Below are 18,842 nucleotides of genomic sequence, written 5' to 3'. Positions count from 1 at the left end.
ATCACTCTATTATATTTCTCTGCAATGAAAATACATATAAAAGCCAGGCACAGTGGCTCATGCCTGTTATCCCAGCATTTTGGGAGACCAAGGTGGGTGGATCACCTGAGGTCAGGAGTTCAAGACCAGCCTGGCCAACATGGCGAAACCCCGTCTCTACTAAAAAATACAAAAATTAACTGGGCGTGGTGGCAGGCACCTGTAATCTCAGCTACTCAGGAGGCTGAGGCAGGGATAATTGCTTGAACCTGGGAGGCAGAGGTTGCAGTGAGCCGTGATCGTGCCATTGCACTCCAGCCTGGGTGACAACAGGGAAAACTCTGTCACACACACACACACAAAACACATATATATATATATATATATACACACACACACACACATATAAAGAAATACATATAAGTTGAAATTTAAGTTTCTTATGACTAAAGACCGTAGGTGCTCATTTTCTTCCAGATTGAGGCATCATTGTATTTATTAGTAATTTTCAAGTATTCAAAACAATACAAAATATAAATTTTTTGATTATTAAATGTGATGTTTTACAATTAAGTGCACACATTTATTGTTAAATACTACTTCTTACTAGAATGAGACAAAGTTCAGATTCAATGTTTTCTCAATTTTTCATTTTTATAAATTCTGAGAAAATGTTTTCACATTAATAAGTAGATGGAGGCTGGGTGTAGTGGCACACATGTGTAGTCCCAGCACTTTGGGAGGGGGAGGCAGGTGGATTGCTTGAGCTCAGGAGTTCAACACTTGCCTGGGCAACATGGTGAAACGCTGTCTTTACAAAAAAAAAAAAAAATTGCCAGGTGTAGTAGTGCATGCCTATTGTCCCAGCTACTTGGGAGGCTGAGATGGGAGGATCACTTGAGCCCAGGAGGTCGAGGCTACAGTGAGCTGAGATTGTGCCACTGTACTCCAGCCTGGGAAACAGAGAAAGACCCTGTCTAAAAAAAAAAAAAAATAGTAGTTGGGTAGTTGGGTCTATAAGGAGTTTTGTCATTATATCAATGTCACTTAATTCTTTGAACTCCTTCTAATCGATATCAGTGATCTTTAGGTCATACTTTGTTCAAAGCAATTATTTGGAAATCATCTGACTTGCAAAAGAATTTGTTACCCAGTCATTAGAAGTATACACTTTCTAATATAGACCAGTGTTTTAAATTTATAAAGAATTGGCAAAGATTGCTGAGCCTTTTATAACCCAGAGCAATGCCTGTAAGATTCTCAAATGTCTTTCCTTTTACAAATTGGGAAACATACAGCTATTGTGAAAGAGTTGGGAAATGAGACACCTTGACCATATTCCTTTACCAGCAGATCAATTTTAGGAAAGAACGTAGGTGTAAATCGAAGATTCAGAAACTGGTAGCCTTTTTTTTTTTTTTTTTTTTTTTTTTTGACAGAGTTTCCTTCTGTGGCCCAGGCTGCAGCACAGTGGTGTGATCATGGCTCACTATAGCCTTGATCTCCCCAGCTCAGCTCAGGTGATCCTGCCACCTCAGCCTCCTGCATGCCATGCCTAATTTTTTGTGTGTGTGCGTGTGCGTGCATGTGTGTGTGCGTGTGTGTGGAGTTGGGATTTCACCATGTTGTCCAGGCTGGTCTCAACCTCTCGGGTTCAAGCAATCTGCCTGTCTCAGCCTCCGAAAGTTCTGGGATTACAGGTGTGAGCCACAGCAGAAATTGGTAGCCTTTAAACTAAGTGTCCATCTATCCCTTAACAATCCCATGGGGGATACAGAGCTCAGTTTGAAGATGGCTGATGTGAATGTTTACATCTTATTGAATTAGATGAGAGAGACAGGTCAGCTCAGGTTAGGCCTTGGTTGGGACACTGTACACTGGTATCTGTACCCTGGGAGAGTATAGAACTGTGACATATGCTGGGGATAAAACAGCCAGTCCTCTTGGTTGGTTAATTTTTATGGATGGTCAATCTTATCCTTTATACTCTATTCTTTTATATTTTCTTCTCAGTGGCAATTACCTTAACTTCAGTTTTGGGAATCTGATGTTGAGTGTAGTCTGATACTGACTACCTAAGGGAAATACTATGCTATACTTAAAAACTATTAAGACTGTAAAAACATAAGAAACGTTTAGAGTATAGAAAGGAAAAGCAAAATATATAGTTGTATGAAAATTATTTCAATTATGCAAAACTACATAAACTTCTGAACAACACTACAATATACAAAAATGAAGTTGTGATTTTTTATAAATGTTTTTAGTGCTGCATGACTTCTAACATAACGTTATGGATTACATATGCTGAGGGTCAGACTGCCTACTGTAATATTCTATTTCTCCTAGTGGTACTAAGGAGTTATGTGAGCTTAAGTTCCCTCAAACAAAGTGATTGAAGGTCCATTTTCAAAAATTCTGTTTTCTCATCAGGATTCATTATGGGCGTTATTTCCCAAACACATTTAAACTTTTTCATCCTAGTTTAATGCAACCTAGGTTTTAGCATCACAAATTCCAGAGGTTTATCAACTACTATATGAAGAAGTAATTCTTTTCATTCATATATATAACCTTTTAAGCTTTAGTTCCCGATTTATTACTCAGAGCTCAAGAACCTGACCTCATTGACTTTACATTTCTCTTAGGGTTTACCATTCCTCGTAGCCTTTATGCTTTTTAGAGGCTACTTTAGAAAGAGAGTCAGTTTGACAGCCTCCAAAACTAATCACATTTTCTGAAATTTCAGTTTCCTCCGTGTGTGTTCTGAGGTGTAATTACGAGCTTGGTAATTTCCAGGGCCCACCAAAGTAAGGACAGAAGACTAGTCCGAGAGACTTCACGTGTGTGAGGGTAATACTGGTCCGCACCCAAATTTGAATTTTAGCTCCCATGATTCCCACATATTGTAAGAGGGACCTAGTGGGAGATAATTGAATCAAGAAGGCTGTTTCCCCCATGCTGCTCTGGTGGTAGTGAGTAAGTCTCATGAGAGCTGATTGTTTTATATGGGGTTTCCCTTTTTCCTTGGCTCTGATTTTCCTCTCTTGCCTGCTGCCATGTAAGACGTGCTTTTCCCCTTCTGGCTTGATTGTGAGGCCTCCCCAGCCACGTGGAACTCTGAGTCCATTAAATCTTTTTATCTTTATAAATTACCCAATCTCGGGTATGTCTTTATCAGCAGCGTGAAAACGCACTAATACACTTCCCTTCTGGGGTCTCTGAGATGGGACCGAAAGATTCCCTAAGGGAGCACCCCGAAAATCCGAGAGGAGAAGAGCCAGCGAGATCTCAGAACTCGAGCTGCCTCGGGCCGCTTCGATGGGCACAGATCCGCCCCCTCGCAGCGCCCCGCCCCCCAGCGCGTTGCACGCAGGCACGTCCTCCCAGCAGCTCAGGCCCCGCCCCCTCCCCGTGGCCCCGCCCCTCCCCGTCGCCCCACCCCGGCCGCGACGTCCCGCCCCGCGCCTAGGCTGTTGCTGGCCGCGGCCGCCGCCCTCCCCCGGCCCAATGGCGTGGCGGCACAGTCAGTGATGTGACGCTCAGGCTTGTCCGGCCCCCGGCTCGCAGCCCATTACACCATCCGTCGCAGCAGTCGCTGCAGCCGCTGCAGCCCGAGCCGACTGAGGGCGGGAGGCAGCTCGGGTGGCGGGGCGGGGCGAACAGCGCGGCCGGATTCATTCCTGTGGGGCGCGGAGCATGGAGGAGCTGTGCGGCCGCAGGCGGAGCAGGGCGGCCCGGGCGGCGGTGGGGACAACGGTTTCCCTTTGAAGGGGACGGCCAAAGCCCGAGTGACCAGCGGCGGCGGGGAAGACTAGTCCCCGGGCAGGTAGTGGCGGCGGCAGCGGCCTGCCAGGGCTCGGGCCGGGGCCTGAGGTGCCCGCGGAAGGCCTGGGCGGGAAGGAGGGCGCCGGGGGAGCCGAAGGCGGGCAGCTGGCTGGAGGCCACAGCTTGGCCCATCGGGAGGGGGTTGTGGTCGATGGAGGAGATTGGGGAGGGGGCTGCCGTTGTCTGGAACAGGGAGAGGGGAAGGTTGTGTTGGGGCGACTGTGGTTTGAGGAACCTGCGGATCATCCCTTGGCGGGGGGTGGGGGGTGATCGAAATGGGGCGGGCGAAGTTAATGACTAAAAGGCAGGCGGATTTCCTGAGAGCCGTGAGTAGTTTTAAAGGAAAGAGAATCTTTCGGGGCACAGTTTTGGCCTTAGCCGGGGTTTGGTGTGTCCGACCTTTTTGTTCCTTCTCGAAACCCGGCCTCAGTGAGGCCTTCCAGCCTGGCGCCCTTGGCCAGCTCTCCTCCAGTTGCAAGAAAGAGAAACATTTCTGAACCCGAGTCTCCTGCCTCTTTCGGTTGTACTCTCCCTGGGCGTGTGCAAAGCAAAACTAGAACAAAGCTTGGCTGGTTAGAGCTGGAGGCGAGAAAACGGGCTGCCTGTAGTGTTTAAATTTTCCGCACATGGAGGAGACTGCCTGCGACCAGAACATTTGGGTCTCTGTGTATCCTTCTGTATTTTTCTTTACCACCTTTTCTTTGGGGGTGGGGTGGGGTGTGGGATGGAGTAGTGCCTGAAGTATAGCTTTTATTCCTTTCTTCCCACAGAAGTGGAAATTAAGAAGTGTTTTGCCTTCTTCTATAGAAAATTAAATGCTGCTATTTTTTTTTTCTTTCTCTAGTTTGGTGCCCTGGTTGTCAGATGTTGGAAAGCAGTAGGACGGAACATACTCTTCGTGGTTGTGTATCCGTTCTGGGGTGCAGCAATTAACATTGAACTTTGGTTCCTGTGACTCTTGCCTGTGTCGATAGAGTTAAACTGGAGCTCTGCTTTGAAAGATAAATAAAGCACAGCCTCTCAACTGGACATAAATGGATCTAAAGACAGCAGTATTTAACGCAGCTCGGGATGGCAAACTCCGGCTTCTCACCAAATTGTTGGCAAGCAAATCCAAAGAGGAGGTTTCCTCCTTGATCTCTGAAAAAACAAATGGGGCCACGCCACTCTTGATGGCCGCCAGGTATGGGCACCTTGACATGGTGGAATTCCTCCTAGAGCAATGCAGTGCCTCCATAGAAGTTGGGGGCTCCGTCAATTTTGATGGCGAAACCATTGAGGGGGCTCCCCCTTTATGGGCCGCTTCTGCAGCAGGACATCTGAAGGTGGTCCAGTCCTTGTTAAATCATGGAGCATCTGTCAACAACACGACTTTAACCAATTCAACTCCTCTTCGAGCTGCGTGTTTCGATGGCCATTTGGAAATAGTGAAGTACCTTGTAGAACACAAAGCTGATTTGGAAGTGTCAAACCGACATGGGCATACGTGCTTGATGATTTCATGTTACAAAGGACATAAAGAGATTGCTCAGTATTTACTTGAAAAGGGGGCAGATGTTAATAGAAAAAGTGTCAAAGGTGAGTTCAGCTTCTTTGTTTTTCTAAATGTCTACCACTTATTTTCAGGAAGTTTGATACATAATTATAAGCACTGGTGTTGAGTAAACCATCATTGACAGTCCTGTTTTGATTAGGTAAGTCTTCCAGTATGACTTTGTTGAGTGTTTCTCTGATGTTTGGTAATAGATTGAAAAAGTGTGATAAAAGACTTCTGTTACTCTGTTAAGCAGTATTTTCTCTCTTATTTGGAGTAACTTTAAATTCTTGAGAAATGGGTTCCCCAGAGTTACAGAGCATGTTAGTGGTAGCTGATCTGAGCCTTTAGGCTTATGCTTAATCTACTTGGGAATATGGTTAAATGTAATACATTTTTCTTAGCTTTTTGTTTTTTGTTTTTTTTTTTTTTTTAGAACAACCTTGGAGTAGAAATTACTATATTTATTGAGTCATGGTCTTGTTTGTTCTAGGCAGTCATTTCACTTTTTCTGTCAGAGAAGCCTAGGCCAAACTGACCTGGAAGGATTAATATCAGTGGAAAGGAGAAAATCTGTTCCCTTATTCTATATTTGTTTGTGGTCAACAGATAATCCTTTTATAAGAACATGCATTAAATATAGCAAGAGAGAAAACACATTTTTAAAACTGCTTCAATACTGAGAGTGAAAAACAAGGACTAGATTAAACAGATGTGGATTTGTTGGCTAGCAACAGTGTAAACACCTTTGTCCAGAAGAAGGGCTCTGGTTTACGATTGTGTATAATTTTTGTTGATTGTAGTAAACTAAAAGCAGCAAAAAGTAGTTTAGAATTTTTTTAACCCTTAAAAGCAACTGCCTTGATAGCATAATTTTGATACTTGAAAACCTTAACTTCCCTTACAGGAATCTATTTATACGACAGCAAAATAATTCACTACCTAATTTTTAAAAGCCATTAAAATTTAAAAGTAGCATATAGACATGTTAAAAAAAATCAAACAGTGTAAATTGGTTTACATTGTTGGTTTACATTTGAATAAAAAGTCTTATTCCTGATTTCTAGATCTCTAATGCGCTGACAACCACTATTTACAGTTTTTTATGTGTCCTTTTAGAGTTGGTCTATGCAAATACAAGCATACTTGTCTATGTACAAGCATACTTGTTTGTGTAGCCCTCCGTCTAGTGGTTGATTACATACTTTTCTATCTTTATTTAGTTTTCTAACCTTGGATGTCATTCAACTCCAACACACATAGCTACCTCATTCTGTTTCATGGCTATACAGTATTTCATTATATGAATGTACATAATTTATCTAGGCCCTATTGGTTGATATTTAGGTCACATCCAGTACTTTGCTAATATAAACAATGCTGCTGTGAACATTCTTGAACAAAAATGTGTCTTTTCACACTTGTGTGAGAATAACTGTAGTATAAATACCTGTGTTCAGAATTGCTAAATCAAAGTGAATGTACATTTGCAGTTGTGATAGTGTCTGCCTTTCAGAAAGGTTAAACCACACAATTATGGGGCACTATATAGTTACTGAGCATATTTGCTGTAGATTGTGTGATCTTTTATAAAAATGATACAAGTGTGATCTTTTATAAAAATGATACAAGATCATTGTGATTTTTCTGAATTTTTTTTTCCAGAGGAAGTGTAAAAATCCCACAAAATCCCAGTACTCAGGGATAATACTTCCAAAGATATTTCTGAATTTTGCTTACTGATATATGTATGCAGTTTTATATGCTGTTCTACAACCTGTTTTTTAGCTTAATAAATGTTATCTTTAATATTACCAATTATAGCTCTTTAATTTCAATAGCTGCATACTCTTCTACTGATGGAGTTTTATGTTGCTTCCAGTTTTTCAGTATGATAAAAAATGTTTCTGTAAACATTCTTTCTAATAAGTGTTTTCATTTGTTCCTGATTATCTTTAGAGGTGGCTTGGTAGATCAAATGACAGCATGGCTTTTCTTTTTTCTCCAAACAATTATCATTCTTTTGAAGAATGCTTGTTTTAAGACAACAAATTATTGCTGAACTAACCATGTTAATATTGGGAATGGTTTGAAATCATGGCTGCTTGTTTAGGTTTGTTGAATTTTTTGTTTCTTTGTTTTGGGCTTTTTATTCATCAGCTTGATGTAGATATTATTGATAAACTCATATTTAAGTCAAATTGGGATATGTTTTAAAATCCTATGTTATTGGAGAGATGAGAACTGGTATTACTTCCGTTATATTTTTCAAAGCTTCTTTATATACTTGTGGAGATATAGTATATGAGAGAACTCTAATATAAATAGCTCAGATTTTTTCAGCATTTTCTCCTGAGAAGCTGTGAACAGTATTTAACTTGATTACCTTTGAGCTCTTTCAAAACAATGTTCCCTTTATCACCACTATCATCTTTTAGCCTTATATGTGAGGGTATGTCTGTTCTCTCTTTTGGCCAAACTTATTCTAAGTCATTTTTTCCCCCAGTATCAGTATCTAATATGTATGTCTTTAAAAAAACTACATATAACATGAGAAAACAATTTCATGCCAAAAATTGTTTTCTCGTAACCTCAACTTTATACACATACACATGCATGTAGATATTGTCACTTCATGGGCAGAATTTTTACCTTTTCATGGTATCTGTTAATTTCCATAGTGATTCTTCATGAATGTTGGGGGCAGATTAAAGTACATGTTCATCCTCCTCCGCTCTGATCCTGAAGCTTCACTGCTCATTCTCTCATTGGTTCTGGATTTTTTTCTATGGGTTAATGGTAACAAAAGCAGGAACCAATTGAAAGTAAGGCAGGGACACTGGAGAAGGATGTGATTTAGCAGCAAGAGAGGATTTTTCCCCACTTTTTTAGCCCCATTCAAAAAGTAGAAAAGATTAATAAGACTAGAGTTAAAATAGAATAATTCCTTAGGACATTTTGTGTGTCATTCACTGGAAATGGTTCTGAGGAAAGAAAATGTCAATACATTGTGCTTGGTCTGCTTAAAGATAAAATGCATGTGACTTCTACATTCCATTACTTTTAAACAGGCGGTTGATATTTGTACATATTATTTAACCTCTTTTCATTACTTTTTAACAGGCTATTGGCATTTTGAACATGTTTTAACCTAAGGTGGAATTCACTAATTGAGAGAGCAGTTGTTGAGTCCCTCAGTGTGCCAGGCTGTTAGACTTAGGATATACAAAGAGCAATAAGACAAGATAGCCAGTCCTTGATTCCCTGCTCTTGAGGAGCTCATGGTTTGATTGGAGAGACAGGTTCATAAGCAGATACTTAAACCACAGTATGGTAAGTGCAACAGTAGTGCTTTCTTCTATTAGATTTTTGGAAATGCTTTATCCCCAACAACTTATAACCTGAGGGGACAATGGTTTTCTTCTTTTCCCATGGCATTCCAAAAGGGGAGAAAATCTTTGATATATTTAGGAATACCTCTTCAGTTTAACAGTCATAGCAATTGAGTTTTGAGACGGGAGTTGGTTCCTATTTAAGAATCTAGACTGTAAATCTGTAGTGATTAGGTGAGTCCTTCTCAGAGCTATCACAGTGATCTCAGCGCTTCATGGTTATAGTCATCTTTGGCCTCCTTTGGTTCTTTTGTTTGTGTTTTGGGGTTGTTTTTGTTTGGACTTAGAACTTTGCAGATCCAAAGTTAAGTCCTCTTCAATTCCACTTTTACACCCTAATTCTAACAAATTGAGCAGCTAAAAGTTCTTGATTCAGTACTACAGACCAATAAAAACTCTGTAGGCTCAGATTTGGAGACTGGCTCTAGAAGACATTCTGTCCTCATTCATCAGTCAGTTTAGATACCCAAAGTAATTAAATAAATTGGTAATAAGGTAATTAACATGCACTTTCTGTAGGCAAGGCATTCTGTGGGACATTTTGGAGGTTATGAGAAGATACGAGGTGTCACATTTTTAACTTCTGAAGGAATAGTATAAGCAATCCATGCTATAGGATTTTAGAGCGAGTGTACTGACTAGGAATGCTTCATGGAGAAAGTAGAAGTTAAACAGGGCTTTGAATTTTGGGGTTTAGATCTACGGACAGGTTGGGGTTTAGATCTGCAGAAAGTTTATTGGGATGTGGATCTGTGGAAGGGTTTTGGCAGTTTTGAAGGTTTAGGAAATGGCATAAGGAAAGGCACTTTGAAGAATATGCTTGGAGGGTCCAGGAATTGGAAAGTAGGCATATTAGAACTAAAAGGCACTCAGGGCTGAATTTTAAAGGACACTTAATCTAGGTACAGGAGTTGGATTTTATTTTTCATGCCAGTAAAAGTTTTTCAGCAGAGGACTAACTGGAGTGGTTTGTTTGTTTGCTTGTTTGTTTTCAGAGAAACTTATCTAGCTGCATTCTACTACAACACTGTGACATCTAACCGCATTCTACTACATAGTCTTTGAGGCTAAAGACCTGGTGTTTTTACCCCATGCATTAGGAAGAGTATCTGGCCCTAAATGAGCTTGTTGAGTGGACATGTTGGATTTAAGAGAGGAAAGATTATAAGCTCCTTGATGGCAAGCACTATGTTTTATAGGCCTTTCTGTAGGGAAATAAATACATGCATGAAGACTTGAAGTAACAAAGTAAGACAGTAGTTGGACAAAAATGAGTAGCACAGGTAGAATATAGGGGTTCAGAAAAGGGAGAAATCCATGTAGGCATGTGGCAAGGATTGCTAGCATTAAAAGGGTCTGAGAGAACTAGTTCAGACAGATTATTTGCCTTTTCATTATGGAAATTTTCTAACTTACACAGAGAGAATACATTGAACCACTATGTATTCATCATCTTACTTCAACAATTACCCATTTGCTAAAGTTTAAAAAGAAGTTTCTACTTTCCTTTTGTTTTCTATAGTAGTTTAAAGCAAATCCAAGGCTTTATATTATTTCTCTCTCATAGAATGGGCATTTAGAGTATAGATGTATTTTAGTCAAGGAAATGCTAAAGAAAAATCTTATTTAATTCCCCACTGTAAATGCACAAGAATCTCAAATGAGAAAATCTCTCTTGTAAACTAAAAACTGTTGGTATTCAGATAGACTAAGATAATGATTGCTGTCATTCTAGGTTATTTTAGTATACTTTAGTACTATCTGAGTGTTGAAAGCTGAAGTTCTCTTTTCCTTCTTGACTTTGAAAACTCTTCTCAGCTGTTGGTTACCTCAGCACACCTACTTACAGAGAAAAATAAAAGGGGGAAGGGAGGGACTTAAAATTATACTCTATAATATATCTATATTTATTTTGATTGAGTAATGTTTAAATAACTTACTAGTTGAAGTCATTAACACTTTAATCCCAAATTATGAAGTTACTCCTGCAAGTTGCTCTGTGTTCATTCTTTTCCCTCTTGTATCCCCTGGCACACTTTTCTGTGTCCTTGGGAAGAATTAGTATCTTAGCTGGATAAACTAAGCTGTAGATGGTGTGCAAATTGAGTCCAATAGGGAAATATCCATGTGGTCCTTTGTCCCTGGAGATTGGATTTTGAACTGTGAATCCTCACAGAATTGAACAGTTTGGTGAGAATGAGTAGATCCTGAGCACTACTGCTGTTCATATTGTTTGTGGCAGTAACATGAGCTTAAGATAGAAGTTACGTTTCACTTACTGGCCTTCGGGTACAATGTAGTTCCTTCACTGGTTCATTTTTTATCAGATTTTCATTGATTGATTGATAAAATATGTTTGTTTGAAATAAAATTCAGGAAACCTAGGGCATTACATAGATTTATGCTGTTGAGGCATCAGGAATGTATGTGATGGAAGATAGAAGTGGAAGAGATAGGGAGAGACCCAGATGAAAAAGTCAGTTGGATGCAAATCTGATCAGAACATGTCTTCCTTCTTTTTTTCCTCCCTTTGGGAAGAGCTGTGATTGAACAGGGAGTCTGTGAACTAGAGGACAGGGAATTATAATGTTGAAGTTTTCTGTCATTAGATGAGTTTTTTACACATAATTAGTTGCTTTTAGTCCTCATCCCTTAGCTCCAGTGCTCTTAGCCTTGAAAATTCTACTTAACATCAAGACTCATTTCAAATGCAATTCCTCATCTCCCTCAGGTTATAAGAATGCATCTTACCTCTTTGGATGCAGCTATTTTTTAGCATTTAACTTTGTTGTAAGCTCAAGGACCTTTATTGTTAAATTTCTGTTTGTTCTTTGCTCAGTGCCTTATACAAAGAATTAATGAAGGGAGGGCACATAGTAGTCTTGGCACAATTTATCTTCTTTTTTTTATTTCCTTTTTTTTTTTTTTTTTGAACTTCTGTTCTTGAGTATCTCTCATGATAGACTACACACGGGGAAGGGAAACATTCTAAGCAGAGAATCCTTCTTCTAGTGCTCCTTTGATACCCTAAGTTGTTTTTTTCCCTTTATCCCTTCTTACCTCCTCCATCAACCTACACCTATTAGTTATTCAGGGAATAAAATACTTGGAATCAGCATTATTGTGCAATTGAACCACACACCCTATCCTCATCTTACAAGTGGACCACCTCTGTACTCAGCCCAACCCCAGCTACAAAGTTGAGGAAGGAATGGGTTGGTGCCAAGCATAGTAGGCTGAAGAAAGAGATGAGGACTGTTTTTGTGTCTTTCCAAATAAATCTATTATAATAAAAGACCCTCTAATTGCTGCTTCTATCAGTCAACACTTATACTTTCACCAAAAATACAATATTTTTATTTTAATTGGATTTTTAAAACAGCTTTATTGAGATAAAATTCACAAAACCACTTAAAGTGTATACAATTCAATGGCTTTTTAGTATGTTCACGGGGTTATACAACCATCACAACTATCAGCTTTTCATCACCCCCGAAAAAATCTCATATCCATTAAGAGTCACTCCCTCCTATCCCTCCTCATTCCCCTGAAACTGCACTAGTCTTAGGCAACCAGTAATCTCCTTTCTGTCTTAAGTTTGCCTGTTCTGGACATTTAATTTAAATGGAATCACATAATATGTAGTCTTTTGTGAGTTGTCTTGTTACTTAGTGTAATGTTTTCAAGGTTCATCCATTTTGTAGCATGTATCAGTGCTTTTCTTTTTATTGCAGAATAATATTCCATTGAAATAGATATATCACTTTTATTCATTCAGCAGTTGATGGGCATTTGGGTTGTTTATACTTTTTAGCTATTCATGGAGAAATTCTTCTGTGGATATATGTTTTCATTTCTCTCAGGCACATACCTAGGAGTGGCATTATTGGGTTGTATGGTAACTCTTTTAACAGGAACCGTTAAACTGTTTTTCAAAGCAGTTGTACCAGTTTACATTCCTGTCAGCAATGTAAGAAGAGTTCCAGTTTCTCCATACCCTCTCCAACACTTGTTCTTCTTCTTCTTCTTTTTTCATATAGCCATTTTAGGAAGTGTGTAGTGATATCTCATTGTGATTTTGATTTATATTTCTCCAATGGCTAATGATGTTGAACATTTTTTCATGTACTTAATTCGTGTGGTTATTGGCTCTCTCTGTCTCTATTTTCTTTGGAGGAGTTTCTTCATTAACCTTTGCATGTTTTATAACTGGGTTATCTTTGTGTTACTGAACTGTAAGAGTTGTTTATATATTCTTATGTATGTCTTTTATCAGATATATCATTTGCAAATATTTTCTCCCATTCTGTGTTGTTTTTTTTTTTTAACTTTTTTGATGGTGGTGTTTATACCAATTTGGATTTTTATTTTACAAACGGATTTTTAAGGAAATTTGTGTGTCACTTATATAATGTCTTACTTAAACAAGAAAATTGTTAGGAATAGACTGCAGAATTTACTGATACTATGCCATTTACTATGCAGGAACTTTTCCATGGATGAAACTTTGTAATCTAATTGTAAAACACAACGCCTTCCTGCTTTGGCATATGGTTAAATTTAGAGTAAAGAGGAATGATACAATTTTATTTCTATATGGTGTAAAACAGGGCTGTGACCTAGCCCTCCTTTTAAATTTATGTTCATATGACTTGATATTGCTATTAGATATATTAGCTATGTGGCAAGTATCTATATAGCAAACAAGAAAATAGAGAATCCTTCTCTATTTTCTTGCTACTCAAGGACCAGCAGCGTAGGTATCACTTGGATCCAGCCTAGATGATCTGAATCAAAATCTGCATTTTATTATGATTCTCTGGTGATTTTATACATGAAAGTTTGAGAAGCACAGCTTTATTTGACTTATGCTAAACACACACACAAAGCTTGAAATACATGAGGAATTTACAAACGGCAGAATCTACTGTGTTTGTTAAATATTTTGCAGTCCTTAGGAGGACATTTTTGTTTTTTTATAAAGAGCAGTAAATTCTGTCTACTCCGTGAGGGTGGTTTAGAAACTGACTTGATCCTGGTGAATCTTGGTAATTTTATCCAAATTGAGATATTTATATGTTATGTTGAAGCTCTTTTATGATTTAGATGGTTGGTTGGTAACAATCACTTGCCCTTATCAAACTCAAAACGTTTGGTTTGGACCCAGATAATTCTTAGGCCTCTAACTAGTTCTTCCTCAAAATACAGCTATGTTTTTGGGTTACCTAATTTGAAAAAAATGTTGATTCTATTCCTAGGCACCTAAGCTTCACTGTTGAACATGAATTTTTAATGTCTTACTCACCTGCTATTAAAAGATTACAGGTGTCTTTAAAATTAACAGCAGTGAAGATTGGCACTTCAGATGCTTCTTGAGGAATACTACCACCCTTTAATGCACGAGCACTTACCATAGTTTCCTGACCTTAATATTCATCCCAGAAGCATCCCAGTGAAAATGGCACTTTTCATTCTTCCAGATTTTCTTTGCATTACTTTTGTGTTAAATTATGAATTTGAAAATTAATGTATTCGTATCATACTGTTTTAGCTTTCTAGAGAAATGCTTTAACAGAATTAATACTTAATGTTGTGCCATTAACTGGATTTCTAAGAAATGCCCATTTAACAAACATGTCTTTTGAGAAATCATGAAATTTTTTTTTTTTTATGAATTCAGTGCCAGAATATTTTTTTTCTCCAAATGAACTTTTTCTTAATCAGGCATTGAGAATTGTTAAATATAATATGTTTTCCTTTTTCTCTTCCTTTTTTTTCTTTAGCCAAAGGTAAATTCATTAAATTTCATTGCTGCATATCCTTAATTTCATCTCAGATTCCTGGTAGTATTTATTTTTGAACTTTGTGTTGTTTTATTGTTCATTGTCTTTCTCATTCTGAGAATGCGAAAAGAAGACATGATGTGGAGATGGAAAATCTTTGGGAAGTACGATCGCTGTATTATGGGAATGTTTTTAAAGGGCCAAGGGCCTGTGTAACCCAGAGAAAATTCTTGAGCTAAATCTATAGTACTTGGCATATATTGTTATGCACCAAAACTTTAAATCAATTATGTTAACTAGCAAAAAAGAAAATATGATTTTAATGATCTGTGGCATGTAACAGTACATACTAGTCACAAGACCCTGGTAACTCACTTTTTAAATTTGGCTTGTTATACTTTTTCACAAAAAATTACGTTTAATACTTATAGCATATCTAGCACTTGAAAAAACTGACATAGCAAAATATTTACAGTAAATTTAACAAACTGGTTATCATTTTATAAAGTGCTTATACATAGAAAGCCAGATTAATCTCAGAAACTGAAACATAGACATGGCATAAAAGAAAATAAAGTTTATAAACAGATAAGAGAAAATATTCTATTTACCAAGGAATAGAGGTAATATAAATTAAAAAGTTAATTTTAGTAGTAGAAAGAATACTATAAAGTGGAACTTTAAACAATTTTTATAATCCCATTGGTAGTGAATTGAAGATGTCTATTAAGCCATCACACATTTGTGATTCTATTTTAGGTAGGCGTTAATTTTTTTTGTCATTTGTTTATTGACTTATTTACATGCAATAAAATTCATACTTTTTAGTGTACAGTACTGTAATTTTTGACAAACATATACTACTCATTTATTAAAGGTAAGAACAAAAATGTCCTTCATGCTCCTTTGCATTAAACCCCTCTCCTAGCCCCCAGCCCTTGCCAACCACTGCTCTGTTATCTGTCCTTATAGTTTTTTAAGCATTAATTTTAATAGTAAAAATTCTGAAGCAGTGCAGATGTCCATCAACGGGGAAATGTTTATGTAATGTATGACTTGCTCCCTTGCTTGAACTTTCACCATAAAACCATTAAGAAGGATTATGTAGAATCTGTGTAGTTACAGAAACTATGCAGACGATATAATAACACATGACAGAATGCCCAAGGTGTAGGTGAAAACAGGAAACAGTTATATATATACTGATTATAACTTTGTCAAAGCATACTATATAAAAAGACTTGGAGAAATGACACAAAAGTTATAATTGCTTTAAGATCATGCCTTTTTTTTTTACCCTCTGTTTTCTAAGCTGTAAGTAATAATGCTCTAGGCTATAATTAAAAAACTTACCTCTAGGGCCATAATTAAAAAACTTACCTTTAGGGCCTTCCAGGGCAGAAAAGTGTGGTGGTTATACACTTAACCTGTTAGAGTAATTAAAAAGATCTCCTTCTAGGATATTACTTTTTGAACTTATTTTGTCTGCAAAAGCTAAGATTGAATTACTTTTTGTGATATCAAATATTAAAAATTTAGAATCTACCTTAGCTTTAGCAGGTTGCTAGTTGCTTCTGGGATATAAGAAATATAGGATCTGTATACTTTAAGAATAGACTGTTTAGGTAAGAACTTATTTGTGAAGCAGTAGCATTATACTAGTGTAAGGTATTATAATAGATGTTATGTGAGTAATTATTAGGATGACTCATATATTTATTCACCAGGCATTCTCACAATGATAAAATTGATATGATAAAACCAGGAAAACCTCTTTAAGCAGTTGAAATTTCTAGTGAAATTTGAAGGACAAGAAGTTAAAATGGTAAAGAAGGAAGTGCTTTATAGGAAAATCAAGAACAGAAGCATAGAGGTGGAAGTGAACAGGGCTGTTTGCTCTTGGTGCTGGGAGAAGTACTTAGGATGGAATAATGTGAAGCATAAGCAGAATTTCTCCCTTGTGTGTGGGAGATGCAGACCATGTCTTCCGGGTTAGAGCAGGTTTGGCAAACTATGGCCCAGGGTTCAAATCCAGCCCACCCCATTTCAGTACTGCCTGAGAGCTAAGAAAGTTTTTTACATTTTTGTAATGGTTGAGAAAGAAATCAAATGAAAAATATTTTATGACACATGAAAATCAAATTTTAGAGTACAAAAGTAAAAGTTTTGTTGGGAAACAGCCATATCCATTAATTTAACATACTACCATAGCATATTTCATGGTACTTGGCGGAGTTTAGTGGTTACAACAGAGACCTTATAGTCTAGAAACCTAAAATGCTACCTGGCCTTTTACCGGAAAAGTTTGCCAGTCCCTGAGTTAGAAGCACAGTGAATCATTCATTCCAGAGATAATGAGAAATGAAGCTAAAGAGATAGGGTAGGGAAATATTTGTTAGTCTTTTAAAATACGTATCCTTGAATATCCAATATTAAACTTTACTGCACATAATGTTTTCTGAAACTATAGATTTCTTCCTCATTGCTCTCTCCACACAGATAGTGCTTTGAGAATCAATGATGTAGAATTTTGAAGGCCATCTCAAAGATTGTCTGCTTTTCCTTAGAGAAATTGTGAAAGTTTTTTGAGTTGGAAAGTGATGTGATTGGTTGAAGTTCTATTATGAGGTTTGGTTTTATATTAGATATAATTTATTCATTGAGGTTTAATATGACTGGCATTTAAAATATGACCTTAGAAATGAGTAGTACACTGAATTGGCAGTTGGGAGACAGGAGATTATGTTTTCCCACTAAATTCTCTATTCTATTTGTATGTAGAATGAGTTTATCATCTCTACCTTGCAAAGTTATTAATATAAGATTAAAAGGGGGCAACAGTTAAATAAAATGTGGGAATATAAAAAAATGCTGTATTCACGTACTTATCCCTTTTTTCATTAATTTTTTTTTTTTTTTTTTTACTGTTTGCTTCTACTTTCTCTAATTTAATTTACTGTTTTTTCTTGTAACTTCTTTAGATGGAAACTTAGCTATTTAAAAAATAAGCCTTTCTTTTTATCTAATTTATTATTTAGTGTTTTTATGATCACCCAGTTAAAAAAATTTTCTGATTTTCATTGGGCTTCCTTCTTTGACAGACGAAGCAAGTGAGTATTAAAAATTCAAATAGACAGGTTTTTCTAGTTATCTTTTTGTTTTGGATATCTGACTTCATTCATAAGTGGACTTAGAACATACTCAGTGACTTCAGTCCCTTGACATTTGTTGAGACTTGCCTTACGGCCAAGAATATGGTCAGTATTTGGATATGCTCCCTGTATCCCTGGGGGCAAAATTGTTTTCTGTGGTTGTTGAGTGCCATGTTCTTTTATTTATGCCAGTTAAATCAAGTTTGTAATGTTCAAATCTTTATCCTTACTGGTTTTGGTCTTCTAAACTGAGAAAGATATGTTTAGATGTACTAATGTTTGCAGATTTGTTTGCTTTCCTAATAGTTCTGTCGATTTTTACTTTACGTAGCTTAATTCTATATTAGGTGAAAACAAGTTTAAAATTATTATATCTGTATATTTTGAATTTTTTAACACTATAAAATATTTCCTTTTTTCACTAATTATGTATTTTGCATTAAAGTCTACTTTCATATTTTAATATCAGATAGCTTCTTAATATTTAGTTTTTGCAAAGGGCATTTTTTCCCAAACTTTCACTTCTAAAGATCATTTTCTACCCGTATATTTAAGGTGTGTCTTGTAGGCAGTGTGTCTTGAGTTTTCTTTGTGTCTTCAGTCTGACAGGTTTTTTTTTTTTTTTTTTTTTTTTTTTAGGCCACCACCTCGTAGGCTTTATTAGTACTGCTATTTATACTTTAACGTTTTAGCATTGTTTTTCCTTCTTTGCAATCTTTTTTTTTTTTTTTTTTTTTTTATACTTTAAGTTTTAGGGTACATGTGCACATTGTCAGTCTGACAGGTTTTGTCTTTTAAGTTTTTGTCTTTTCTTTGTATCTTCAGTCTGACAGTTTCTTTTAAATGTTTAAATTAAACATTTAGTTTACTTACATTTAATGTAATTACTGATATTTTTGGATTTTCATCTCCTGGGTACTTTTCTGATTTTTATTTGTCCTGCCTGTTTTGTGTTCCTTGGTCTTCTTTTTTGCCACTTTTGGATTATTATTTCATTTTTTTCTATATGTTAGAGAAAATGTAGTTATGTGCATACCCTCTATTATTTTAGTAGTTATTCTAGATAGCATTACTTTGACTTATCAAAGGCTAACATAAATTTCTAATTTTATGTCTTTACAAGAAAGAGATCTTAGAACATGTTAACACCAATTACCCTCCATAATTTCGTGGT

At 37.0% G+C, this 18,842-nt stretch overlaps 1 protein-coding gene across 5 annotated transcripts in view; it reads left to right on the top strand.

The window, feature by feature from the left end:
* FEM1C (fem-1 homolog C) overlaps nucleotides 1-18,842 on the top strand; it is a 54,360-nt gene that overhangs the window by 26,717 nt on the left and 8,801 nt on the right. For 4 of the 5 annotated variants that reach the window (XM_055112555.1, XM_055112556.1, XM_055112560.1 and 1 more), the window contains one exon: nucleotides 4,652-5,385. In XM_055112555.1, the coding sequence (XP_054968530.1) occupies nucleotides 4,842-5,385 (544 nt within the window). In that variant the 5' untranslated portion in view covers nucleotides 4,652-4,841. Of the gene's footprint in view, nucleotides 1-3,401; nucleotides 3,809-4,651; nucleotides 5,386-18,842 lie in introns of those variants that run through there. The other variant, XM_003826724.4, reaches the window with a different exon arrangement.

This window comes from Pan paniscus, chromosome 4 (genome assembly GCF_029289425.2).
Source record: "Pan paniscus chromosome 4, NHGRI_mPanPan1-v2.0_pri, whole genome shotgun sequence".
Taxonomy (NCBI): Eukaryota; Metazoa; Chordata; class Mammalia; order Primates; family Hominidae; genus Pan; species Pan paniscus.
Note: the sequence above shows the minus strand (reverse complement) of the source record. Positions and strands in the feature narration are given on the sequence as shown.